Source organism: Cavenderia fasciculata (genome assembly GCF_000203815.1).
Source record: "Cavenderia fasciculata unplaced genomic scaffold Scf_Dfasci-G-b-143d02.r1-5, whole genome shotgun sequence".
NCBI classification, from domain to species: domain Eukaryota; phylum Evosea; class Eumycetozoa; order Acytosteliales; family Cavenderiaceae; genus Cavenderia; species Cavenderia fasciculata.
In genome coordinates, this window is record NW_004457713.1 from 341740 (window position 1) to 368701 (window position 26962).

The window sequence follows — 26962 nt, forward strand, 5'->3', positions numbered from 1 at the left end:
TGAACGATCATTAAACATTGACAAGAATTCCACAGTGATTGAATCTCTTTTTTTTTTTTTTTTTTTTTTTTTTTAGATTATATAATCTCGTTCCTCTATATATTCTCTTCCCAGGCGACGGGATGATGAATGTTGGATCGATTTGTTAACGTACGGTTTTATTATTATTATTAATTATTATTATTATTTGACAAGTGATTTTTAGAGTATTTAAAGTTTTTTTAGGCAATGTTGACATTGGCAAGAGTCTTGCAAGTACATGGACCAGCAGAAGTCAAACCAACCTCACCCTTCCAAGTGGCAACTCTGTCACCGTTGGTCTTGAGTTCCTTGAGAACGACATCAATGAGCTCTGGCTTGGTGAGAGCCTTGTCAAACTCACCTGGGTACGATGCAAATACAACACGCTCGCCAATCTTGGCAGTGGCGGGTGGTTCGACAAATTCAACGGTACTCTTGCCTTCACCTGATCCACATAAAACCATACCCTCTGATTTAACTCCCTTCATATTACGTGGTTTAAGATTACAAAGTACTAATACCATACGATCCTAAAAGAAAAAGAAATTAATAATTAATTATTTAAATAAATAAATAAATAAATATTGTTTGTTTTTTTTTTAAATTTACATACTTGAACTTGATCAATTGGAATATAATTAACTAAACCACTAACAATGGTACGTGGACCAGTTGATTCACCGAGATCGATCTTTTCTACGTATAAAGAGTCGGCATCAGCATGTTTGGCAACTTCAACAATCTTTCCAACTCTAATTTCAAAACGTGATACATCCTCTGGTTTTGGAGCTTCAACAGTCTTGTTTGATTCACGTCCACTACCTCCCTTTTTACCAGCAGCAGCTGGAGCAGCGGCGGCATCACCAGCCTTCTTTTCATCAACCTTTTTATCACCGGCAGCAGCATCCTTTGCCTTTGGTTTAGGTGGTTCTGGTGGTGGTGGAGTAGTTGAAATGGGGACAAGATCCAATTGACCATTGTTCAAAAACACAGTATTTTGAACGTAGTTGAACCATCTAGTGATATTACAGAAAATGAATCTATCCTTGTCATTGAATTTAACCATGGATGCATGCAAAAATACATAATAGAATACATCAAATGCAGTCAATTCGTTTCCACTGATATATACGGTTACCAACACCTCTTTGTTTAATTTGTGTAAAAGAGCTGCTTGTTTCTTTGCATCATTTTCATTCTTTGATAAATCATAAATTCCTTCTAAAAGTTTAATTGATGTTTCAACCTAAAATGAAATACAATTAATAACAAAATAGATATTAAAAAGTAAGTATATATACAATATCTCTCCCTCTCTATTACTACTATCTTTATATCTAAATCATACATTATCCTTTGGAAGATGAGACTTGACAACATCATTTGTAAAGAGGGTGGTGATTTTACCAAAGTCTTCTGGTACAGAGACTGTAGTATTCCAAACTTTTGTTGCAATAGCGTTGAATGCTTTAATATTCATTATATCTATATTTATATATGTGTATGTGACTAAATAGAGTTCAAAACTACTATATTTATATTAAAGTGACAATAGGAGGGTAGGTAGTTTCTGTTGTAGTTCTCATCCCGCAAATCGAGTGGGACGTCAGAGTGTGATCTTTCAAGAGGTGAGAAAAAAACAAAAAAATTAAAAATAATTAGTTTTTTAGGCATCTGCTTGTTGTTGCGTCAAGACGAACGAATCAAATTTTAGTGCTACATAGAAATCTATCTATTTTGTTTGTTAGTGCTTATATTAAAAGAAAGAAAAGAGTAGAAAAATGAATAACAAGAGAAGAAGTACTGCAGCAACAAATGGAGGAGGAAAAAAGAATGAAGAACAAGAGATAATTAAAGAAGTACAACAACAACAAGACAACATTCAAGTAGAAGAACAATCAACAAAAAGAGTAAAGACAAATGAAGGTCAATTAACAACACTAGAATTGTTAAAGAAATCTATTGCTACAGAGCCATCGAAAAAGGTTGCAGCTGTTGTATCACCATTAGAATTCCATATTGAAAAGATTACATCAACAACTTCTAAAAAGGATACATCGGTCATTATCAATCGTACAACCGATCAACTACCAAAAGAGTTTACATCTAAATACTTTCAAAATACATCTACCGATTCATTATACAAAGATTTTAAATCTTATTTCTCTATTGATGGTAAGCAATATAAAGAAATAGAAATAGATAAAGAAATAGAAAGAAAAGATAGAATGTATACTTACTTACTTTTTACATTTATTTACTTTTTTTTTTCTATAGTTGAAAAGAAATTATCAAAAGAAAAGATTGATATGGATTATCTTTATAATATACATCAACAATATTATTGTAGTGTCAATAGCAAGTTTAGTTATTGTATTGTAAAGAGATTGTCCAATTTGTTTACAGAGTTGAAAGAGTGGAATCTATTGGCTTTGGTGATGGTTTTGTCGAGCAGTGTGTCTTCGTCGTCCACCCCATCACTCATTCCAGCCGTCGTTGCAGCTCAACGTCTTGATATGGTACCAGTCATCATTCGTTATATGACCAATATCAAACAAACTGAAATATGCTCCCTTCTCAAAGAATCAATCATTACAACCTTTAAATCAATTGATCATACCATCAACTTTGTAAATAACCAACAATTAAATAATAATCAAAATAATCAAAATAATCAAAATCAAAATAATAATAATAATGGTAACGAAAATCAAAAATTTTTAGAAAAATTAAATACAATTAATACTGATTGGATTGATTGGATTACTGGATACAATGGAATTGATTATGATCAAATGGTAGAGTGTATCCGTGCACAATTTGATTTCACACAGACTCGTCTATTATTCAACCATCTCTTCTTTTACATCAACCGTTATCTCGAGATGCACATTGAAATCGTACCAAAGGAGAGACGTACCGACAACTCTGTCATTCTCTCACTCGAACAATTGACCCAGTGGGTCGGCATCTTGCTCGACAGCCACTACCAAGATTGGGACGAATCCTCACTCTCTCACTACAAATTCATCATCTCCAAATTGGTCAACAACTACTCGCTCATTGGAAACACTCACGCATTCTTTAAAATTAATATTAATAATAGAAGTGATTCTTTGATGGAGGATATCACTTATTCAATTCATACTTATGATATTTAACATAACAAAAAAAAAAAGGAAAAAAAATAAATCAAAAATAGGAAATTAATTTAACAACACATGTTAACTCTCATTCAATACTCAAAATAAAACTTTGTTGAATTTTCACGTTATTTTTTTTGTTGTACAGTTTATTGCTATACTTAGTCACTATCACAGTAATCTGAAGAGTCATCATCAGAACTACAAGAAAAGTATGCATTATCATAATTTTCCTTATTGTTTTCGTCTATCGATGCACCTTCAATCTTGTAATTTTTAACTTTGCCTCGATCTTGGATTGAGGGTAGACTGACAACCTTTTCAAAGACAAACTCTCTTATAACTGTAGTATCGTGGATGTAGGGTTTATCTGCAGAAGTCATTTTGTGTTTATAGTTGGGATATCTCTCACCAAATCTTCTTTTTCTAATTAGTTTATAGTTTGCCATAATCGATCCTTTGACAATAGGATTCTCTCCTTGTCTTGTTTGATAGTAGGTGTTACCGTTTGAAGTGGGTTGCTCGAGAGAGATGTGAATTCTATCTCCAGGTATTTGTAATTGTGAAGCAGATTGAAAGAAATTGGGAATGACTTGCTCAAATCCTGCTTCACCTGATCCACGAAATGGACAGTTCCAGTGGATTCTCTTGAATCTTTGACCTTTAAAAAGTTGGTCAATTTCTTTAGCATTGATTCCAAATAAAATCTTGACACCCTTTTTCTGTAACTGTTCAATGGGATAATTAGGGTTATTATTGTTTTGTAATTCTGTTGCAATGATTGATTTCCCCAATCCTTCCAATTGTGAGTGTTCATCCAACAGTGATTTGGTGTATGAGAAATTCCCTTCGCCAATGATTAATCTTGATTTGTAATTTCGGTTAAATTCTTTCATATATTTTTTGTTGCCTGTTTGTTTGAATAGTTCCAATGCAACAACTCGACGTTGATGTTTATATGGAGTACTTTTTAAATACTCGTAGAATCTAATGGCTGTTTCTATCTTTAGTAGGCCACTTGTACAACGTTTAGCCTTTTCATAGAATCTTCGAGCTTGATAAATGTTGTTTAGTTTCATTGCTGATTCCATCCCGTTTATATATGTCTTGTAGGGATCTGAAACAATAACGGCGAGCTCGTGGTACAAGTTGAGTTGGGTAAAGTCATGTTTGAGTTTCAAACCCAGTTGCTCAATCTTGAAACTATTCCATTGATCGAGAGCTTTAATGACTGGCTCGAGAATAACAACGCCGCCTTGATAAAAACCAATAACCAGACCGTCAGCAAATTCTTCTAAAAGACCAATTCTGAAATGATCTTGGGTACTTTGTATCGTATCATGATTGGATTGGATGTGTTGAAGGCGATTACCGATTGGATAGATTATTGAACCATCTGAAAGAATTGTCGTAGAACCGATCGAATGACCAACCCCAAAGTTAAAGTTGAACAAGATATCTCCTCGATCAGATATCTTCATTGAATCACCATCTCGATACACAATTCTATTGTCGTTTGTATATTTTAAATTTGTCCAATATTGGGTATTTTGTCCACAAGGTATTCTTTCTCCAGGGTTGGGACCCAACATATATATTTGATCTTTTTCCAATACAAATAAAGATGAGTCATGGGCATATTCAACCCTATCTATATTATTCTCCAAACAGATGTTAGATTGGGTTGTTTTCAATTTTTTCGATTTAGCATCATGCAATATAATATTGCCATTACTTAAACAAAAGAACTCTGTGTCAATTCCCAACCGCTCTGTGTTCTTATCTTTTAGAGAAACCAATGAAATACTACTATAGTTATTTTGTACGTTATAGTTATTATTATAATGATGATCATTTACATTATTATTGTTATTCATGATATTATTATTATTATAGTTTGTATTATAAATATTATTATTATTATAGTTTGTATTAATATTATTAATATAGTTGGTATTATTATTATTATAGTTTGTAATATTATTATAGTTTGTAATATTATTATAGTTTGTATTATTATTATTATTATTATTATAGTTGGTATTATAAATATTATAGTTTGTATTATTACTATAGTTTGTAATATTTTTAAAATAATTATATTGTCTAACCACTACCTGATTTTGATTGATAAAGGTGATCCTTTCAATGGTCCCTTTATTCAAAGATATACTATCGTCCGATGATAGATGAAGAACACCAGCATTATCGCCCACGATTAATACTCCTTCGGGACTCTCTGCCATGGCTGTAATTTGATTGGTTTGAAAGACCTGTGTTGACCAAGTGTTACTGTGGATATCAAAAGTTTCGACAGCGTTACCAATACCAAAGCTAATAGTTCCATTCAATCGTACAAGATAGCACCGGTAATTTAACGAGGGATTGTGAAGTTTCTTCCAATCTACAATTGGTGATCTTGTTACAAAAGTAATTTGTTTGTTTGTTTGATTAATCTCTGGTTTTACAAGTCTATTCCTTAACAATATTTTAAGGCGACCAAGTTGTGAAATTGCGACGTGATTTTGATTTCTAATTGGAGGAAGTACTACTGTGAATTCATCTTGATCAGCTTTAGCCACTAAACACTTCTTTTGTTCATTAAAGAAGAAATATATTATTTTGTCACCACACATTGAAGAAATGGGCATCAAGATGACTGGTTGCAAAACAACTAATGCATTACCACAAAAACCAACAACCAAACCATCAGCCATTTCTTTTAGTTCGCTAATTGAATTGGCACCGGCGGGCGAGGATGTCATATCGGGTTTATCAATATATTGAATGTGATGAATACCTGCTTCTCGTCGATCCGTTGCATAGATTATTGAACCATCAGATAGAATTGTTGAACAATTTATACACCAAGAGTTATGCTTATTAGGTGTGTGTTGGGTCGGTTTTTCTTTTAATCTATCATATATTTCCATTCCAAATGTACCGTAGGCATATACAATTCTATTGTTGTCTAGAGGTTTGAAAAACAATTTACCAATAGGAACATTACCAAATGGTATTCTTTCTCCCGTGTAGTCCAACAGGCATGTTTTATCTTTTTCTTCTGATACAAATAAAGATGAGTCATGAGCATATACAACACCACCTATATTCTTTGATAAAACGGTTTCTGTTGATTCATTTAATTTAATTTCGACAGTGGACAAACTATTTCCTCTATGTATTATAATGTTGCCATTACTTAAGCAGAAGAACTTGTTGGCGCCAGTCCACTCTCTAATAAATTCCTTTAACTGAAGAGAAACCAACGAAATACAATTTTGGTGGCCAACCACAACTTGATTTTGATTGATAAATGTGATCCTTTCAATGGGCCCTTTGTTCACATGTATCATATCGTCCAACGATAGATGAAGAACACCAGCATTGTCACCCACGATTAATACTCCTTCGGGACTCTCTGCCATGGCTGTAATTTGATTGGTTTGAAATGATTGAATCGACCAAGTATCGTTGTGAACATCCAAAGTTTTAACAGTATTACAAAAACTAAAGCTAATGGTTCCGTTTGATCGTACAAGGCGGTGATCATACTTCAATGGGTAGGTTTTCAGAATCTCCCAAGATTCAATTGGTGGACCAGTTACAAAATTAATTTGTTTGGTTGAGGTTTGAATAGAGGGACTGACAAGTCTATTCCTCAGCAACATTCGAAGACGATGAACCGGTGACAATGCTACGTGTTCTTGATCTCTAATTGGAGGAAGTACCACTGAGAATTCATCTTGATCAACTTTAGCCACCAAACACTTCTTTTGTTCATTAAAGAAGAAATCTATGCTTTTATCACCACACATTGATGATATGATAGGAATAATATTTGGTTTATCATCTTTGATTTCGGGTGGTGGTAGTCGAGTCTGCGAAGAGCTTTCTGATACTGATAGTGTTGATAAAAGCGACGACAATTCATTACTCGTAGTGCTAGTTGTAGAAGTACCATCAAAACTTGATGACTCTGACTCTTCTCCCTTCTCTACGGTAAGACCTGGCGATGGTACCATTGATTTAGTTGGGTGTGGTGTTGTGATCATTGATGGCTCTGACTTTTCTCTGATCTCCAGTTCTAATACCTTTTCTTGCTTTGAGCTTTCTTTCTCTCTAATCATTATAACTATTATTACTGTCTATAATATTGAAGCTTTAAAAAAAAATAAGAAAGAGAAAATAATATTATCAGTATGAAGCTAGATCGATTAACCAAAAAAAAAAGAAATTAAAATTTATTTTGAATTATTTATTTATTTAAACAAGTTTGTATAGAAAGTACTTAATAACCGAATTAGTCACTATCACAGTAATCTGAAGAGTCATCATCGGTACTACAATCAAAGTAGGCATTGCCATAATGTTCTATGTTTTTTTGATCGGTCACTATACCATTTATCACATAGTTTTTATCTATTTCACCGTCTTGGATTGAAGGAATGTCATGGTCAACCTTTTCAAATACAAACTCTCTAATAACTGAAGGTTTTAAGGATGATCCATCTTGATCAGTCATTTTATGTTCATAGTTGGGATATCTTTTACCAAATCTTCTTTTTCGAATTAGTTTATATTTTGCCTTGATTGATCCTTTGACAATAGGATTGTCTGTTTGTCTTTCGATATAAACATAATTTTTTCTTTCTTTCCAGTAACTCTTTGATTGATCGAGAGCGATATGAATTCTATCTCCAACATTCTGTAATTGTGAAGCAGATTGAAAGAATTTTGGTACGACTTTTTTAAAATCTTCTCTGGCTGTACCTGATGTTCCACCAAAAGGACAGTTCCATTGGATTCTTTTGTATTTTTGATCTGTAAATCTTTTTCCAATTACTTGGCCATCAACTTCAAACATAATATTCACACCTTTTTTTTCTAATTCTTCAATGGTTCCCAAAATAATTTTGTTTTTGAGTTCAGACTTTTTGATTAATTCTGTTGCAATGATTGATTTCGCTAATCCTTCCAATTGTGAGTGTTCTTCCAACAGTGATTTGGTGTATGAGAAATTTCCTTCACCAATGATTAATCTTGATTTATAGGTTGAGTTGAATTCTTTCAGATACTTTTCTTCTTTTGTGAGGGCATACAGTTCCAGTGCGACCACTCTTCTTTGTTGTTTATATGGAGTACTTTTTAGATGCTGGTAGAATCTTTCAGCTGCTTCTTGCTTAAAAAGTGGTAGCACATTTTTAGCTTTTTCATAGAATCTTCGAGCTTTATAAATTTTGTTTAACTTGATTGCAGCCTCCATCCCCCTCATAAATACCAGGTATTTATCAGGACTATTGCCTTGTAATGCGACGAGTTCGTCATACAAATGAAGTTGGGTAGGGTCATACTTGAGTTGGAGATTTAGTTGGTCTTTCTTGAAATTATTATCAATGTTTGGATCCCAAGCTTCAATGTCTGGTTCGAAAATAACTATACCTCCTCCATAATTAAAACCAATAACCAAACCATCAACCGTTTCTTCTAATATTCGGATGCTATATTCTTGGGCAGATGAGGATGTCATTTTATCTAATTGAATATATTGGATGTGATGAATACCTGCTCCTTGTTGATTTGTTGCATAGATAATTGAACCATCCGATAGAATTGTTGAACAATTGATAAACCATTCTTTATGTTTTTTGGGGTTGTGTGTCCATGTAGACTTTTCTCCTGAAATCCTCATTACGGATTTTTCTTTAAACTCTCTATACGCAACTCTATTGTTGTCTATAGATTTTAAATGTATTGATATTGCTCGATCTTCCCATTTATCTATCCACCCAAAAGATGAGATTGTTTCTCCATTGTAAGACAAAATGAATGTTTTTTTGCCTTTCAATACCAATAAGGATGAGTCATGGCCATATAAAACACCGTCTACATTTTCTTCAAAGGCTTTTTCCAATTTGAATTCTTTGTCCACTTTGTGCAAAGTCTTATCTTTTTGAATTATAATTTGTCCATTACCAAGGCAAAAGAATTCATTGGCTTCAACGTGCCCAGTTAATTTCATTGGCTTAAGAGAAATCAATGAAATGATGTTTTCTTGTTTCACTAGTACTTCATTTGGATTTTTAAATGTGATCCTTTGAACTGGGCCCTCCAAAGCTATGGATATACCCTTTTCTGGGATATGAATGACACCATTGTCATCTCCAACTATTAATAAGCCATCGGGACTCTCTGCCATGGCTGTAATTTGATTGGTTTGAAATGATTGAATTGACCATGTATCATTGTGAATATCTAAAGTTTTGACAGTATTTCCAACACCAAAACTAATAGTTCCATTTGATCGTACCAGGTAGCAATCACTCGAAATTCCAGCTGGGGGGTTTTCGGGGTTCAGTATCTCGTAGGTACTCAGTATCTTCCAAGATTCAACTTGTCTTCCTGTTCCAAAAGTAATTGTTTTGTTTGTTTTATCGATTAAAGGCTTTACAAGTCTATTTCTAAGCAACATTCGAAGGCGACAAGCTTGTGAAAGAGCGACATGATTTTGATTTCTAATTGGAGGAAGTACTACTGTGAATTCAACTTGGTCAACTTTACCAACTTCACCATCTTTACCAACTTTAGCCACCAAACTCTTCTTTTGTTCATTAAAAAAGAACTCTACTCTTTTATCACCGCACATTGTAGATATGATACTAGTAGAGGTACCACCACTAAATGATGACTTTGACTCTTCTTGCTCTAATCCCTCACCAATCCTTCCCTCGGTACTGCAGTGGAGATCTTTGACTTTGCTAGCAATTGGTGAACCAGTTGCTACTTTCTTTTCAAAGCTTTCTTTCTCATTCATCTCTTTATATTTCTATCTCTGATTATTTATGCTGTCCTTAAAATTAACAGCATCAATCTAGCAAAATAGAGTCTAGCAAGAAAAAAAAAAAAAAAAAAAGAGAATATCGAAGATATTTTTTTTCATTTAATATTAATTTATTTAATTATAATATTTATTTCCTATTTGAAACAGCTTGAATGATTGAATTAAGTGACCCATTTGAAATTTGAGAATGGTTAATGATTTGAGTTTTACCAAATTCTTGTTCCAACCATGTTTTAATTTGAATTGAAACCATTGAATCGACACCGTAATCTTTTAGTTTGGTGTCTGGTGACAAGAGTGATTTCTCAATAGATAGTGCTTCTGCGATATGATCGATAATCATATTCTCTATACTATTTCCACCATCTTGTGCATTATTCTTTTTCTTGGCTGTCACTCCGAGATCCTCGTCGAGTAAATGTCCAAAAGTGTGTTGAAGGAATTGATGTGACCCAATAAATCGTTTGGTCAAGAAACTAGCACACATGATTCGAGTGATTGGTGTTGTCTTGTTGGCAAATGATGATCTGAGTACACCATAGATACAAGACAATGGTAGAAAGCTCATACCTAATCCTTGTAGAGTTGCATTTGAACCTTGGTTGACAACAGCTCTTCCAGTACTACCAATTGATCCCCATGCAACTGATGTGGCCTCTAACCCAATTGATCTTCTGTACATTGCAAGACTATCCAAGAATAAATTAGCAACACCATAACTTGTACTTTCTCGAACCAGGTATTGTCCAACCGATGAAAATAAATGGAAATGATTTAATTTCCATCCCAACTCTTCGAATAGGTTGTGAAGGTTCCAAGCACCAACTGCCTTTGCCGACATTGCCACTGCATGTTCTCCCAAACTGATTTTCTCTGATACATAGGTTACTGCGCAATGTATTACCACGCTAACTGGTTCCATACGACTATTGGCTTGGTACAATGATTGAATGGATGATTTGAGAGAGTTATAATGACCAAGATCACATTGTAAATAATGGAGTTTTACATGTGGATAATTTGTTTTGATGATATGATCTAACCATTGCATTTCAAACTTTGGTTTAGAAAATGACAAAACAATAATATTGGTCAATTTAGGAGCATGTTTGAGACAATAATAAATACATTCGACAGAGATACCAGATTGACCAGTGACAAGCATTGTACCTTGGCAACCATCAAGATTGTATGATAATCTTTCAATTGCTTTTGGTTGTTTGACTAGAACTGGATAGAGATCTCGGTCGATGTTTTGATAGTCTAGAACAATCTTTCCAAAATGTTTTCTTGATTTCATGAGGTCCATTGCTTTGTGAATATCTTGACCTGGGAATGCAATGATTGGAGTCAATGGCATTCCCTCTTTGACAACAAGATCAGTGACAGTGCAGAGAATTGGGTATTGACGTTTGGTCATATGAATGGTAATGTAACTTCTTTGATACTTTAACAATTGCATATCCATGTTGTCAAGGTTGGAGAATTGATCGATTGACAAATCAATCAGAGTCCCAGTTTGTGAGAGTGCTTGGAAATTCTGTTGCATTTGAGAGTGGTCGAGTGTATTGAGAATATATTCGACACCTTTACCATCGGTCAATTCGAGAATACTGTCTACAAAATTAGATGATGGAAGAATAGCAGTGATAAAGCTACCATACGTGTCTTTGAGATACTGTATCTTTTCCTGTCCACTTCCAATCGTTGCAAATATCTTTCCACGGTGACCTTTATGTTTCAAGAGATTGAGTGCTGCCAACCCTACACCACCCGATGCACTGTGCAAAAGGACTGAATCATCAGGATCGATATTCCCCTTTTTGTAGAGACCATAGTAGGAAGTAGTGCCGACAGTGACCATTGACGCAGCTTCAACAAATGACAATTCTTTTGGTTTGGGGATAACAGAAACCTCATCAGAGACTACATGAGAAGCAAGAGAACCAGGTGCAATACCAACTACCTCGTCACCAACTTTGAATCGTGTCACATTTGGACCAACTCGAGTAACAATACCAGCACAGTCCTGTCCAAATGGTGGGTCGTAAACATCACCAGTTGGGAATATTTCTTGTGGTACACCTCCATCCAACATTAAACAATCTTTAAAGTTTAATGATGATGCCATCACCCTTATCTCTATTTGTCCATCTAAAAGAGTCTCTTGTTTGGTACGTGCACGTAAATGATATTTACCATCCTTTTCAAATTTAATCTTGGTTTCTTCTTGATCTGTAACCGTCATTCTATCTTTTTCCAATGCCATTGAATTCTTTGAAAGTAATACTCTTTCAACCATTACTTGAATAGTACTATTTGAATCATCTTTACATTCCAATTTATAATCCAATTCACCAAGTTTTGAATAATTTGATACTTTTAAAATTTGGTCAAGTGTAACACGATCGATTGATTCCTTGTCCAAAGTCATGACCATTGTACCAAATTCAAAATTATTACCACATTTATACCCAAATTCTCTTGCAATCGAAGTCAAACATTCATTAAAGAATCCAGATCGAAGTGCAATTAATTTAACTGGTAACTGTTCCTGTCTAATGACAAGGTGAAGATGAAGATACTGTGTTGATTTTGGTGTTAAACTATCAATAGTCATTTCTTCCATTGATTCCAAATAAATGATTGTAACCTTTTTATCACTATTCTTTTCCATTGCAATCGAGTCTAATAATAATTGATGTTTATCAGGATTCATTAAATCATCTGATGAAAATAATCCAATACTCTTTGTCATTGAACCGGCTTGTTGAATTAATTTTGTTGTAAATAATTTAGTTGTCTCTGAAGAAGTGGAGGATGAAGGTGTTATAAACAATAAATGATCAATTGGTTCACGTTCCATTTCAAATATTGATTCCTTTTCTCCAACTATACATTCTTGATTTGAAAATATAATTTTAAATCTTGAATCATCCAACAATCTTAATCTATGATCATTATCATCCAATATATCTTCTTCTTTTTCTTCTTGTTGATTTCTAACAATCATTAATTTACCACAAGGATTTAACAATTGATAAAATTGATTTGATAAATGATGATGATTATCGGTTGATAGAATTAAATCATAACTTGATTCTAAAAATCCTTGGTCGCTGATTGAATCCTGTATGTTGACATCTTTGATTATTTTAAATTTGATAATTGGATGATTGAGCATAAATTCTGGCATTAAACTATCCAAATCACCATCTTGATCAATTATAGTATAATCGATCGCACCAGCCAAAACATTTTCTTCTTCTTTTCCATCTGCCAAACACTTGTCAATTAATTGAAGGAAATTAAATGAAAATAATTCATTTGATAATTGATAATCCAATATTCTAATAACCTTGTGTGACTTTAAACCATTTTGAATAAATGATTCCAACATTGAATGACTATCTATATTATTATTATTATCTATATTATCTAAATTATTATAGTTGATGATGTTTGGAGATTGTTTTGGTTGAATAAAAGATTGTTTGATATGTTGAGATGGATCTTTGGCTTGATGAGTTTTTAGTACTTTGGTAAGTGAACGTAATGCAACTTCACCAATAATGGCAATGATATTACCATCTTGATCAATGACATCATAGGATACGGCACATTCATTTCCTCTTTGTGATATGCATTGACCTGGACGAGAAATGCAATACAATGAATCTACCTGTCCAGTCTTTGGTATGTTGTTGGCAAATACTCGAACTGAACGTACACGTTCACCGACCATTTCACAATTGGGAGGTTCACCTTGGAAATTAACAAGACCACCATGTAGAATACAATCTAGTACCGATGCATTGAGAAGGGTATGATCTGCTTCAAAGCGATCTTTTGGTTTGACATCAAGCTCGGTCATGATACCACGATCCTTGTTGAAATCGATCCTTTGTACACGTTTGAATGATCCACTGTAGGGGAATCCAACTTTTATCAACTTTTCATAGACTTCAGTGTGAGTCATTGTAGCAACATTGTAAGTCTCTTTACGTAGTTGTTCGACACTTGGATAAGCAGGTTGAGGAGGTGTTGATGCATTACGAACCGATATTCTACCAACTGCTGATTTGATCCATTTCTGAGCCTGGTTATCAAAGTATTCACCTTTGAATAGATACTCTGTCGCCGAACAACTAGTAAATGTGGTCTTTAGTCTCGATTGAACACCTTCTTTTAAAAAGAATGCATTGATAAAATTCAATCTATGAATTATGATATCTTTGCCTGGGAATGCCAAGAGAATGCACTCCATGTATCCAGCTCCTGGGAACAAGTATTTTCCTTTGACTTTGTGCCCTTTGAGACCTTGATACAATGGTCTGTTGATATCAATGCACGATTCATAAACATGAACCGATGGATTTTCAGCGATACCCAACAGAGTGGTTGAAACACCTTCCAAATGATGATAACTGATTCTTGAATTTAACATTTACATTATTAAACCAAAGTTGTGAAAGACAAGATTGAATTGATTCAACTTCATCTTTTCTTCTATTTAATGGTGATAATATTGTTGTTGTTGTCAGATTCTTTAAATAAAATGATAATGTTGAATGTGGTGCAATTTCTAAAAATAAAAGATTATCGTCACTATTATTATTATTTATAATATTATTAATAGTTTGTTGAAATAATACAGGTAATCTTAAATTATCATAAATGTATTGTGCATTGAAAGAAGAGGATGATGTAATTTGGTTTGAAGTTGTTGTTGAAAAGTATTTAATCTTTGGTTGTTCTGATTGATACTCTATCTGATTGTCCAAATGTTTAAAGATGTAATCTTTTGTTTGTTCTTGTGTTGGGGTAGTATCTTTATCATTTGATAAATATAAAGAAATGTTCAGTAAACAAGATCTATTTGATCAAGTCCATGTTGCATGTTACAATTCAGCTGAATCAATTGTATTGGCAGGAAATGAAGATCAACTCAAATCTATTGATCAACAATTGAAAAATGACAATATATTTAGTGCATTCCTTGGTACACCTTGTGCATTCCACAAATAGATCTTGTTTACTGAACATTTCTTTATATTTATCAAATGATAAAGATACTGATAACATTCTACCACTTCCAATTGTTTGATTTTGAGCAACACTACGATGATAAACAATTCTACAAGCTTCTTCCAATGATATTAATCCTGAACACCATGCTCCTGTTACATCTCCAAAACTAAAAAAAATTAAAAAAATAATAAATAAATTAATATAATATTCCAAATTGATTCTAGTATATGTCTTTTCTTTTCTTTATCTTACCTATGACCAACAACAATTGAAGGAATAATACCAAAATGTTTATATAAATTGACCAAAGCAACTTGAATGATAAATGTTGAAGGTTGAGCAAGGATTGGATGATGAATCATTTTACTATCTGCATTTGTCTGTTCTCTCAGTCTACCAATAATAGAGTATTGATAGTATTGTGATAATAGTTTATCTATATGATCTATAGATTCACGGAATACTTGATAATGGTTGTAAAGTTTTTCACCCATTCCACTCCATTGTGCACCTTGACCACAGAATACCATCACAACTGACGTCTCCTTTTTAGTTCCCAATTGAGACATGTTTGATGCAAATGATGTTTCTTTTTCAAATGTACGACTATCTTTGAATGAATCCCAATCATTGGCAACGATAACTTTTTGACAAACTGGATGAGTTGTTTTTGATATCTGTGAACAAACAAAATCTTCAAATGACATTTTCTCTTTATATTGATCAACATTGTCTCTAATCTTTTCAATATATTTATCAATTGATTTTTTACTATTTGTTGAAAATGGTATCAAGTATTCATCTAAAAAAAAAAAAATTAATATTAATGAAATTATTATTATTAATTTGTTTTTTTTAACATACTTGAATGAATTGTTTGATCTTGCTTTTCTTCTTCTTTCTTTTTATACTCTTCAATAATTAAATGAGAATTACTACCAGTAATACCAAAAGAATTAATACCCATTCGGATTGGTTTATCTAGGTCAGTTGGGATTGGTTCATTTTCCAATACAATTTTAATTTCACCACCGAGTAAATCAATCTTTGGATTGAGTTTGTTGAAATGAATATTCTTGATCAACATTCTATTCTTTACCATCATTGCACATTTGATGAGTGATGCTACACCTGCTGTACTTTCAGTGTGTCCAATGTTACCTTTGATCGATCCGACTCTGAGTGGTTCCTCTTTTGAATGTGATCCTCTAAAAACATTGGCGATGCCAGCCATTTCAAGTGGATCTCCAGTTGGTGTTCCAGTACCATGACATTCGACATAGTAAATGTCAGATGGAGATACACCAGTCTTTCTCAGTGCTTCAAGAGTATTAACTTGTTGAGCAGCCGATGATGGTGCAGATGGGGATGACTTTTCAAAATTACCATCTACATTGCAATTACCACCTTTGATGATACAATAAATATCATCATTGTCGGCAATAGCTTTGGAGAGACGTTTGAGAACGACGACACCAACACCTTCACCACGACAATATCCGTCGGCATCCTCGTCAAATGGAGCACAACGACCCTTTTTACCAAGCATATTCATCATGGTAAAGGCAGCCGAATTGGTTGGTTCAAAAATACCATTGGTACCTCCGACGATCGAGATATCACTATCACCCTTGCGAATCGTGTCTACTCCCATCATGACAGCCACCAAAGAAGACGAACAGGCAGTATCGAGGGCAAGTGATTCACCTCTAAAGTCAAAGAGGTACGATGCCTTGATGGCAGTGTCTGACCGACCAAAGCGAGAGGCATGGGTCATGGTTGTCAAGTTTCTCATCTGCATATTGGTGACAGCATCAAACATTTGACCTAAAAACACCGATGTTTTGCTCCCTCTGATCGAGGCAGGGTCAATATGTGCGTCTTCCAAAGCTTCCCAGAGAACCTGTAAATAGAGGCGTACCTGAGGATCAACCACTGCGGCGTCTTTGGGTAGAATACCAAAGAACGAGTTATCAAAATGCATCCATTCATTCCAATCAATCAGTGCAGCCTTGTCAGATGCGATAAAGCCTTGATCGGCATATGTCTTGCTCCAACGTTCAGTAGGGACCGGCACGAATGCATTCAACCCTCCCAACAACTGTTCATAAAACTCTTGACCCGTTTTAGATCCACCAGGTAATCTACATCCAATACCAACCAATGCTACACCATCATTATCAATATCGCCATCTAATAAATGTTCCATTCTTCTAAAAAAAAAAAAAAAAAAGTAAAAGTAAAAGTAAAAGTAATGTTGTTTATAATTAATATTAAAGTAATAATAAGATTAATTGTTAATATTGAAGGCTCTTTTTGATTTATAGAAGAAAAATAAAAGACAATACGTACATAGTACTAGTACAACAACAACCATGTCATGTCATCTTGAAGGAATATTTGTTGTAAAATTACTCTTACACAGACAGACAGAGAGAGACAGATAGACAGATAGACAGATGTAGGGCACCTTATTAATTAATCATCTATTAAGTAACCATCTATTCAATACATAATATCAATAGACTGTAAAATGAGATTTGTTTTAAAATAGTAACAGAGTAAGTAAGTAAAGTTTGACAGGTACGGTACCTACATACCTACATTATTATTAATTATTATTATTATTACGCGTCATAATGATAATATACAAAGCTGCTCAAATCTCCTTTGATTTAGTACTTGTTACTTTATACTCATAATAATTAATGTATCTATCTATATCATTATTAGTTGGTTTGTAAAAAACTAGAGATGAGATGAAGTTCATCTCTCGCAGTCTTTGCTGACTAATTGCTTTTTTTGTTTTTATATATAATATTATAGTATGATGTGGAAGGAGTGTTGAAGTCTATCTTTTTTTTCTTTTATTCAAAGGTTTTGCCAATTGTCTTGGTTAAACTCTGAATCTGGGTATCCAGGTCTAAAAGTGATCTTTCATTCTCATTCATCTCTTTATTATTTCTATATCTTATTATTATTTTTAATTCATCAGATAATTTATTCAACTTTAATTATATTATAATATTTATTTCTTATTTGAAACAGCTTGGATGATTGAATTAAGTGACCCATTTGAAATTTGAGAATGATTAATGATTTGAGTCTTACCAAATTCAAGTTCAATCCAAGATTTAATTTGAATTGAAACCATTGAATCGACACCGTAATCTTTGAGTTTGGTGTCTGGTGACAAGAGTGATTTCTCAATAGACAGTGCTTCTGCAATATGATCTACAATCATATTCTCTATACTATTTCCATCTTGTGCATTATTCTTTTTCTTGGCACTGACTCCTAGATCCTCTTCTAGTAAATGTCCAAATGTGTGTTGGAGGAATGGATGTGAACCAACAAATCGTTTGGTCATGAAACAAGCACAAATGGCTCGAGTGATTGGTGTTGTCTGGTTGGCAAATGATGATCTGAGTACACCATAGATACTTGACAATGGAAGCAAGCTCATACCTAATCCTTGTAGAGTTGCATTTGAACCTTGGTTCACAACAGCTCTTCCAGTACTACCAATTGATCCCCATGCAATTGATGTGGCCTCTAACCCAATTGATCTTCTGTACATTGCAAGACTATCCAAGAATAAATTAGCAACACCATAACTTGTACTTCCTCTGACGAGATATTGTCCAACCGATGAAAATAAATGGAAATGATTTAATTTCCATCCCAACTCTTCGAATAGGTTGTGAAGGTTCCAAGCACCAACCGATTTGGCTGACAATGCTTCTGCATGTGCTCCCAATTCTATTTCCTCTGATACATATGCTGCGGCACAATGTATTACCACGCTAACTGGTTCCATACGACTATTGGCTTGGTACAATGATTGAATGGATGATTTGAGAGAGTTATAATGACCAAGATCACATTGTAAATAATGGAGTTTTACATGTGGATAGTTTGTTTGGATGATATGATCTAACCATTGCATTTCAAACTTTGGTTTAGAAAATGAGAAAACAATAATGTTGGTCAATTTAGGAGAATGTTTGAGACAGTAGTGGATACATTCGACAGAGATACCAGATTGACCAGTTACAAGCATTGTACCTTGGCAACCATCAAGATTGTATGATAATCTTTCAATTGCTTTTGGTTGTTTGACTAGAACTGGATAGAGATCTCGGTCGATGTTTTGATAGTCTAGAACAATCTTTCCAAAATGTTTTCTTGATTTCATGAGGTCCATTGCTTTGTGAATATCTTGACCTGGGAATGCAATGATTGGAGTCAACGGCATACCCTCTTTGACAATAAGATCGACGATATCAGAGAGACCTGGAGAGAAACGGGTCATGTGAATAGCAATATAACTTCTTTGATACTTTAACGATTGGGTGTCCATGTTGTCCAAGTTGGAGAATTGATCGATTGACAGATCAATCAGTGTTCCAGTTTCAGAGAGAGCTTGGAAATTCTGTTGCATTTGAGAGTGGTCGAGTGTATTGAGAATGTATTCGACACCCTTTTCATCGGTCAATTCGAGAATATCTCTTGCAAAGTGTGATGATGGAAGGATAGCAGTGATAAAGCTACCATAGGTATCTTTGAGATACTGTACCTTTTCCTGTCCACTTCCAATCGTTGCGAAAATCTTTCCACGGTGACCTTTATGTTTCAAGAAATTGAGTGCTGCCAACCCGACACCACCCGATGCACTGTGCAAGAGGATCGAGTCGTCAGGATTGATATTACCCTTTTTGTAAAGACTGTAGTAGCTGGTGATACCAACCGTGACAATTGATGCAGCTTCAACAAACGACAACTCTTTTGGTTTGAATACAAGGGGACCTTGCTCAGATATGACATGAGAAGTATGAGAGCCAGGGACAACACCAAATACCTCGTCACCAACTTTGAATCGTGTCACATTTGGACCAACTCGCGTAATAATACCAGCACAGTCTTGTCCAAATGGTGGGTCGTAAACATCACCAGTTGGGAATATTTCTTGTGGTACACCTCCATCCAACATTAAACAATCTTTAAAGTTTAATGATGATGCCATCACCCTTATCTCTACATGTCCATCTTGAAGTGTCTCTTGTCTTGCACGTAAATGATATTTACCATCCTTTTCAAATTTAATCTTGGTTTCTTTTTGATCGGTGACTGTCATTCTATTTTTCTCCAATGCAAATGAGTCATTTGAATCCAATACTCTTTCAACCATTACTTGAATATTACTACTGTCATCTGTACACTCCAATTTATAATCCAATTCACCAAGTTTTGAATAATTTGATACTTTTAAAATTTGGTCAAGTGTAACACGATCGATTGATTCCTTGTCCAAAGTAATAACCATTGTACCAAATTCAAAACGGCCATTACCACATCTATACCCAAATTCTCTTGCAATCGAAGTCAAACATTCATTAAAGAATCCAGTTCTTAGAGCAATTAATTTAACTGGTAATTCCTCTTGTCTGATGATTTGGTGAAGATGAAGATACTGACTTGATTTTGGTGTTATACTCTCAACAGTCAACTCTTCCAATGACTCCAAATAAATGATTGTAACCTTTTTATCACTATTCTTTTCCATCGATATTGAATCTAATAATAATTGATATTTATCAGGATTCATTAAATCATCTGATGAAAATATTTCAATACTCTTTGTAATTGTCTGAGATTGTTGAATTAATTTTGTTGTAAATAATTTAGTTGTCTCTGATGAAGAAGTAGATGAAGGTGTTATAAACAATAAATGGTCAATGGGTTCACGTTCCATTTCAAATATTGATTCTTTACAAATTAATTTATCTTCTTCTTTTTCTCCCTCTTGTTGATTATTATTAATAAATAATAAATTACCACAAGGATTTAATAATCTATAAAATTGATTTGATAAATGATTGAACTGACTAGTTGATAGAATTAAATCATAACTTGATTCCAAGAAACCTTGTTCAATGATTCCATCCTGCATGTTGATATCTTTGATTATTTTAAAACTGATAATTGGATGATTGAGAGCAAATTCCTCTGGAATCAACTTATCCAAATCACCGTCATGATCAATGATAGTATAATCAATCATTCCAATTACTACACCTTCTTTTTCTTTACTATTGGCCAACCATTGGTCAATCAATTGAAGGAAATTAAATGTAAACAATTCATTTGACATTTGACAATCCAATATTCTAATAACCTTGTGCGACCGTATGCCAGATTGAATAAATGATTCCAACATTGAATGACTATCATTATCATTATGATTATTCATATTAATGATTTGAGGTGATTGTTTTGGTTGAATAAATGATTCTTTGATGTGTTGAGATGGATCTTTGGCTGATATGTTTTTACTACTTTGGTAAGTGAACACATAGCAACTTTACCAATAAATGCAATCACATTACCATCTTGATCAATGACATCATAGGAAGCCATACATTCATTTCCTCGCTGTGTCATGGTACCACGAGAGATACAATACAATGAGGTGGCTTGTCCAACCTTTGGTATGTTATTGGCATATACGTGAACTGAACGCACACGATCAGCAACCATTTCACAATTAGGTGCTTCTCCTTGGAAATTAACAATACCTCCATGAAGAATACAATCTAGTACCGATGAATTGAGAATGGTATTCTCCTCTTCAAAACGATCTTTTGGTTTGACATCAACCTCGGTCATGATACCACGATCCTTGTTGAAATCGATTCTTTGTACACGTTTGAATGATCCAGCATAGGGAAGACCAACCTTTATCAACTTTTCATAGACTTCATTGTGAGTCATCGTGGCAACATTGTACTTTTCTTTACGTAGTTGTTCGACGCTTGGATAAGCATGTTGAGGAGGTGACGATGATGGAGTTTGAACTGATATTCTACCAACTGCCGATTTGATCCATTTCTGAGCTTGATTATCAAAGTATTCACCTTTGAATGTATACTCTGTCGATGAAGAGCTGGTAAATGTTGTTCTTAGTCTTGATTGAACTCCTTCTTTTAAAAAGAATGCATTGATAAAATTCAATCTATGAATGATAATATCTTTGCCTGGGAATGCCAATAGAATTGGTTCCATGTATCCAGTTCCTGGGAACAAGTATTTTCCTTTTACTCGATGTCCCTTTAAATATTGATATGATGGTCTGTTGATATCAATACCTGCTTCATAAACATGAACCGATGGGTTTTCAGCGATACCTAAAAGATTGGTTGAAATACCTTCCAAACGAATCTTTCTATACTCTGCTTGTTCATCTAAAAAGTATTCAGTATCCCATTGATATCTTGGTAAATGTCTTGTTCTATTCTTCCAATCACTGTCACTTGATGATAATTGATTCTTGAATGCAACATTTACATTATTAAACCAAAGTTGTGAAAGACAAGATTGAATTGATTCAACCTCATCCTTTTTTCTATTTAATGGTGATAATACTGTTGTTGAGTTGGTTGTCAAATTCTTTAAATAAAATGATAATGTTGAATGTGGTGCAATTTCTAAAAATAAAAGATTATCACCTGCTTGTTGACTAGCCACAATATTATTAATAGTTTGTTCAAATAATACTGGTAATCTTAAATTATCATAAATGTATTGTGCATTGAAAGAAGAGGATGATGTAATTTGGTTTGAAGTTGTTGTTGAAAAGTATTTAATCTTTGGTTGTTCTGATTGATACTCTATCTGGTTGTCCAAATGTTTAAAGATGTAATCCTTTGTTTGTTCTTGTGTTGGAGTATGGAATGCACAAGGTGTACCAAGGAATGCACTAAATATATTATCATTTTTCAATTGTTGATCAATAGATTTTAATTGATCTTCATTTCCTGCCAATACAATTGATTCAGCTGAATTGTAACATGCAACATGGACTTGATCAAATAGATCTTGTTTACTGAACATTTCTTTATATTTATCAAATGATAAAGATACTGATAACATTCTACCACTTCCAATTGTTTGATTTTGAGCAACACTACGATGATAAACAATTCTACAAGCTTCTTCCAATGATATTAATCCTGAACACCATGCTCCTGTTACATCTCCAAAACTAAAAAGAAAAATTAAAATGAATAAATAATAATTTTAATTATATATTCTTTTCTTTATCTTACCTATGACCAACAACAGTTGAAGGAATAATACCAAAATGTTTATACAACTTTACCAAAGCAACTTGAATGATAAATGTTGAAGGTTGAGCAAGGATTGGATGATGAATCATTTTACTATCTGCATTTGTCTGTTCTCTCAGTCTACCAATAATAGAGTATTGATAGTATTGTGATAATAATTGATCTACATGATCGACAGATTCACGGAATACTTGATAATGGTTGTAAAGTTTTTCACCCATTCCACTCCATTGCGCACCTTGACCACAGAATACCATCACAACTGACGTCTCCTTTTTAGTACCCAATTGTGAAATATTTGATGCAAATGATGTTTCTTTTTCAAATGTACGGACACTTCCATCCTTGAATGAATCCCAATCATTGGCAACCAATACTCGTTGACAAACTGGGTGAGTTGTTTTTGATTGTGTTTGCATCGAAACAAAATCTTCAAATGACATTTTCTCTTTATATTGATCAACATTGTCTCTAATCTTTTCAATATATTTATCAATTGATTTTTTACTATTTGTTGAAAATGGTATCAAGTATTCATCTAAAAAAAAAATTAATATTAATTAAATTGTTTGAAAAAAATATTATTATTTATAATAATAATAACATACTTGAATGAATTGTTTGATCTTGCTTTGTTTCTTCTTTTTCTTCTTTCTTTTTATACTCTTCAATAATTAAATGAGAATTACTACCAGTAATACCAAAAGAATTAATACCCATTCGGATTGGTTTATCTAGGTCAGTTGGGATTGGTTCATTTTCCAATACAATTTTAATTTCACCACCGAGTAGATCAATCTTTGGATTGAGTTTGTTGAAATGAATATTCTTGATCAACATTCTATTCTTTACCATCATTGCACATTTGATGAGTGATGCTACACCTGCTGTACTTTCAGTGTGTCCAATGTTACCTTTGATCGATCCGACTCTGAGTGGTTCCTCTTTTGAATGTGATCCTCTAAAAACATTGGCGATACCAGCCATTTCAAGTGGATCACCAGTGGGTGTTCCAGTACCATGACATTCGACATAGTAAATGTCAGATGGAGATACACCAGCCTTATTCAATGCTTCAAGAGTATTGACTTGTTGAGCGGCTGGCGATGGTGCAGTGGGTGATGATTTTTCAAAATTACCATCAACGTTGCAATTACCACCTTTGATGATACAATAAATATCGTCATTGTCGGCAATAGCTTTGGAGAGACGTTTGAGCACGACCACACCAACACCTTCACCACGACAATACCCATCGGCATCCTCGTCAAATGGAGCACAACGACCCTTTTTGCCAAGCATACTCATCATAGTAAAGGCGGCAGAGTTTGTCGGTTCAAAAATACCATTGGTACCTCCGACGATCGAGATATCACTCTCTCCTTTGCGAATGGTGTCTACACCCATCAATACGGCCACCAAAGACGATGAACAGGCAGTGTCGACGGCAATGGACTCTCCTCTGAAATCATAGTGGTACGATGCCTTGATTGCAGTGTCTGAACGACCGTATCTCGAGGCATGAGTCATGGTTGCAAAGTTTCTAGTCTGCATATTGGTGACAGCATCAAACATTTGACCTAAAAACACCGATGTTTTGCTCCCTCTGATCGAGGCAGGGTCAATGTGTGCATCTTCCAATGCTTCCCACACGACATGCAAAAAGAGACGTACTTGGGGATCAACCATGGCAGCATCCTTGGGTAGAATACCAAAGAACGAGTTATCAAAATGCATCCACTCGTTCCAATCGACAAAGGCAGCCTTGTCAGATGCAATCAGTCCTTGGTCGGCATATGTCTTGCTCCAACGTTCTGGAGTCACCGACACGAATGCATTCAACCCTCCCAACAACTGTTCATAGAATTCTTGACCGGTTCTTGATCCACCCGGTAATCTACATCCAATACCAACCAATGCTACTCCATCATCACTATAATCATTATCAATATGATTATCTAATAATCTAGAATGTTCCATTTTGTTTAAAAAAAAAAAAAAAAAGAAAGTTGTTTGTTGTATTAATTATAGTAATAATAATTATAAGGTAGATATAAATATAAGGGAGATATAAATATATATATTATTATTATTATGAAAAGGGATGAATTTAATTGGATCAATTATGATTCATATTGCTCTTATATATAGAAAAAACAACTTTTAAGTTAAACTATACGTACGTACTACAACTATAACAACAAAAGGAATCATTCCTTCCTTCCCACCACCTTAGTTGTAAGATGACTCCACGTGTATCACACTCAAACCTATCCATCCACACAAGCTGTGCAGGTTAATTCGTACAGCACCTATATAAATTAATACTACCTCTCATTTATAATACATAAAGATTGTTAGATCAATCGATGACTGAAATATCAATGCAAAGTAAGAACATACTTTTAAAGTCTAACTTTTACATACATACATACTATACATACTAAATATACTATATATACTATATACTATATATACTATATATACTATACATACTACTATCTGTCCTTAATTATTTTAAAAGTCATATTAATAATAATAATAATAATGAGAGTATAGTTCTGCTTCAGCACACTCTTCGCAAAAGATGATCTTCTCTTTCAACCAATAAGATATCAGCTGCAACTACTAATGATTAAAAATTCATATTTGAAGGGAGATACAAGATAAAATAGATTTTAGATATCATTAATTACATATATATGACCGCATACTAATTTTAACAACACACAAAAAATAGTATTGAGTCTTATTAAATTCTAAAATCCGACACATTTAAATCTATGTTGAATGAATCTCCCACACAAAAGTATATGATATGAAGAATGAGGATAATATTTATTAAATAATAATAATAACAAAGTAGTATTGAATACTATCTGAGGTGAATTAAAAAGTGTATACTTTTAAAAAAAAATCATTGATCAATGAATGAATAAATTAATCATCCAAGTCTTGCCAATTGTCTTCGTTAAACGGTATCCTGGTCTAAAAGTGATGGTAACTGATTGGCAAGAGGTTATATTCAAGTTACAAACTTCAAGTTGTTTGGTATCCCAGTTGAAATGTGACTGCCATTTGAACTGATCATTGGTCTTTGTAGAAAGAGATGTAGGTGTGGTGGTGGTGGAGAGATAAGATGTTGACCAATTGATTAATCCAATCAATTCTTGTTTGTATTTGTTGGAATCGGTGGGAAGCCAATAGGTATTACCATTTCTAGGCTTTAGAACGAAATAGTCGTCAAGGTGTAAATCGGTGTATTTGTATGATACATCTTTGGTATTTAAAAAGTAAAGTTTGATGTTGGTATTCTTTTGGTTCACTCTTTGAATGTTGATAATATGGTCAATAGATACTGTAGAACAATTCTATTAATAGTTGACATTGTCATATGGGAATAGATTAGATTGTCGATTTGGTCCACAGGCACAGGTGCCATAGCAACTGCTTCAAGCCATGACACAAATATTCTACCGAGTTCTTGGATAAAGTCTTTTTGCATTATTACCTGTTTGAAAGAGAAAGGGAAGGAAAATACAACTGATGCAGATGAGAAATAGAAAGACATATTGAAAAAAAAAGTGTCCTAGATCAGATTATATATTATTAATAGATTATTAATAATAATAATAATAATAATAATAATAATAATAATAATAATAATAACACTACTGGTTGCTCTATTGTTGGATCTTTCGACCACTCAACATAATATAACATAATGGTATGGAGACATTGTTTTTCTACTGGTGGGGGTCGATAAGAATGTGGTTGGTTGTGTATGACTTAGCAAC

General features: G+C 33.8%; 8 protein-coding genes across 8 annotated transcripts; 1 reads left to right on the plus strand and 7 right to left on the minus strand.

Moving 5' to 3' along the window:
• Window positions 1-221: 221 nt before the first annotated feature.
• Window positions 222-1501, minus strand: DFA_02347 (endothelial monocyte-activating polypeptide II precursor pro-EMAP II family protein; the record flags this gene model as incomplete). The annotated part of the gene is made up of 3 exons (XM_004366677.1): window positions 222-551; window positions 635-1267; window positions 1370-1501. 3 exons carry the CDS (start codon window positions 1499-1501, stop codon window positions 222-224), a joined length of 1095 nt encoding a protein of 364 aa, XP_004366734.1.
• Window positions 1502-1802: 301 nt separating this feature from the next.
• On the plus strand, window positions 1803-3182 carry DFA_02348 (uncharacterized protein; the record flags this gene model as incomplete). The annotated part of the gene is made up of 2 exons (XM_004366678.1): window positions 1803-2196; window positions 2299-3182. The coding sequence occupies 2 exons, from the start codon at window positions 1803-1805 to the stop codon at window positions 3180-3182; spliced, it is 1278 nt and encodes a 425-aa protein (XP_004366735.1).
• Window positions 3183-3325: 143 nt separating this feature from the next.
• On the minus strand, window positions 3326-7294 carry DFA_02349 (uncharacterized protein; the record flags this gene model as incomplete). The annotated part of the gene is made up of 1 exon (XM_004366679.1): window positions 3326-7294. One exon carries the CDS (start codon window positions 7292-7294, stop codon window positions 3326-3328), a length of 3969 nt encoding a protein of 1322 aa, XP_004366736.1.
• A 173-nt stretch (window positions 7295-7467) lies between these two features.
• On the minus strand, window positions 7468-9978 carry DFA_02350 (uncharacterized protein; the record flags this gene model as incomplete). Its single annotated transcript, XM_004366680.1, has 1 exon — window positions 7468-9978. The coding sequence occupies one exon, from the start codon at window positions 9976-9978 to the stop codon at window positions 7468-7470; it is 2511 nt and encodes an 836-aa protein (XP_004366737.1).
• Window positions 9979-10132: 154 nt separating this feature from the next.
• On the minus strand, window positions 10133-17736 carry pks29 (putative polyketide synthase; the record flags this gene model as incomplete). Its single annotated transcript, XM_004366681.1, has 7 exons — window positions 10133-14339; window positions 14416-14836; window positions 15045-15202; window positions 15289-15838; window positions 15901-17249; window positions 17458-17506; window positions 17733-17736. The coding sequence occupies 7 exons, from the start codon at window positions 17734-17736 to the stop codon at window positions 10133-10135; spliced, it is 6738 nt and encodes a 2245-aa protein (XP_004366738.1).
• Window positions 17737-18064: 328 nt separating this feature from the next.
• Window positions 18065-21190, minus strand: DFA_02352 (polyketide synthase; the record flags this gene model as incomplete). The annotated part of the gene is made up of 1 exon (XM_004366682.1): window positions 18065-21190. The coding sequence occupies one exon, from the start codon at window positions 21188-21190 to the stop codon at window positions 18065-18067; it is 3126 nt and encodes a 1041-aa protein (XP_004366739.1).
• Window positions 21191-21285: 95 nt separating this feature from the next.
• On the minus strand, window positions 21286-25145 carry pks44 (putative polyketide synthase; the record flags this gene model as incomplete). Its single annotated transcript, XM_004366683.1, has 3 exons — window positions 21286-23080; window positions 23145-23703; window positions 23774-25145. 3 exons carry the CDS (start codon window positions 25143-25145, stop codon window positions 21286-21288), a joined length of 3726 nt encoding a protein of 1241 aa, XP_004366740.1.
• A 549-nt stretch (window positions 25146-25694) lies between these two features.
• DFA_02354 (uncharacterized protein) lies at window positions 25695-26736 on the minus strand (the record flags this gene model as incomplete). The annotated part of the gene is made up of 4 exons (XM_004366684.1): window positions 25695-25790; window positions 26204-26492; window positions 26525-26676; window positions 26707-26736. The coding sequence occupies 4 exons, from the start codon at window positions 26734-26736 to the stop codon at window positions 25695-25697; spliced, it is 567 nt and encodes a 188-aa protein (XP_004366741.1).
• Between the last annotated feature and the right edge of the window lie 226 nt (window positions 26737-26962).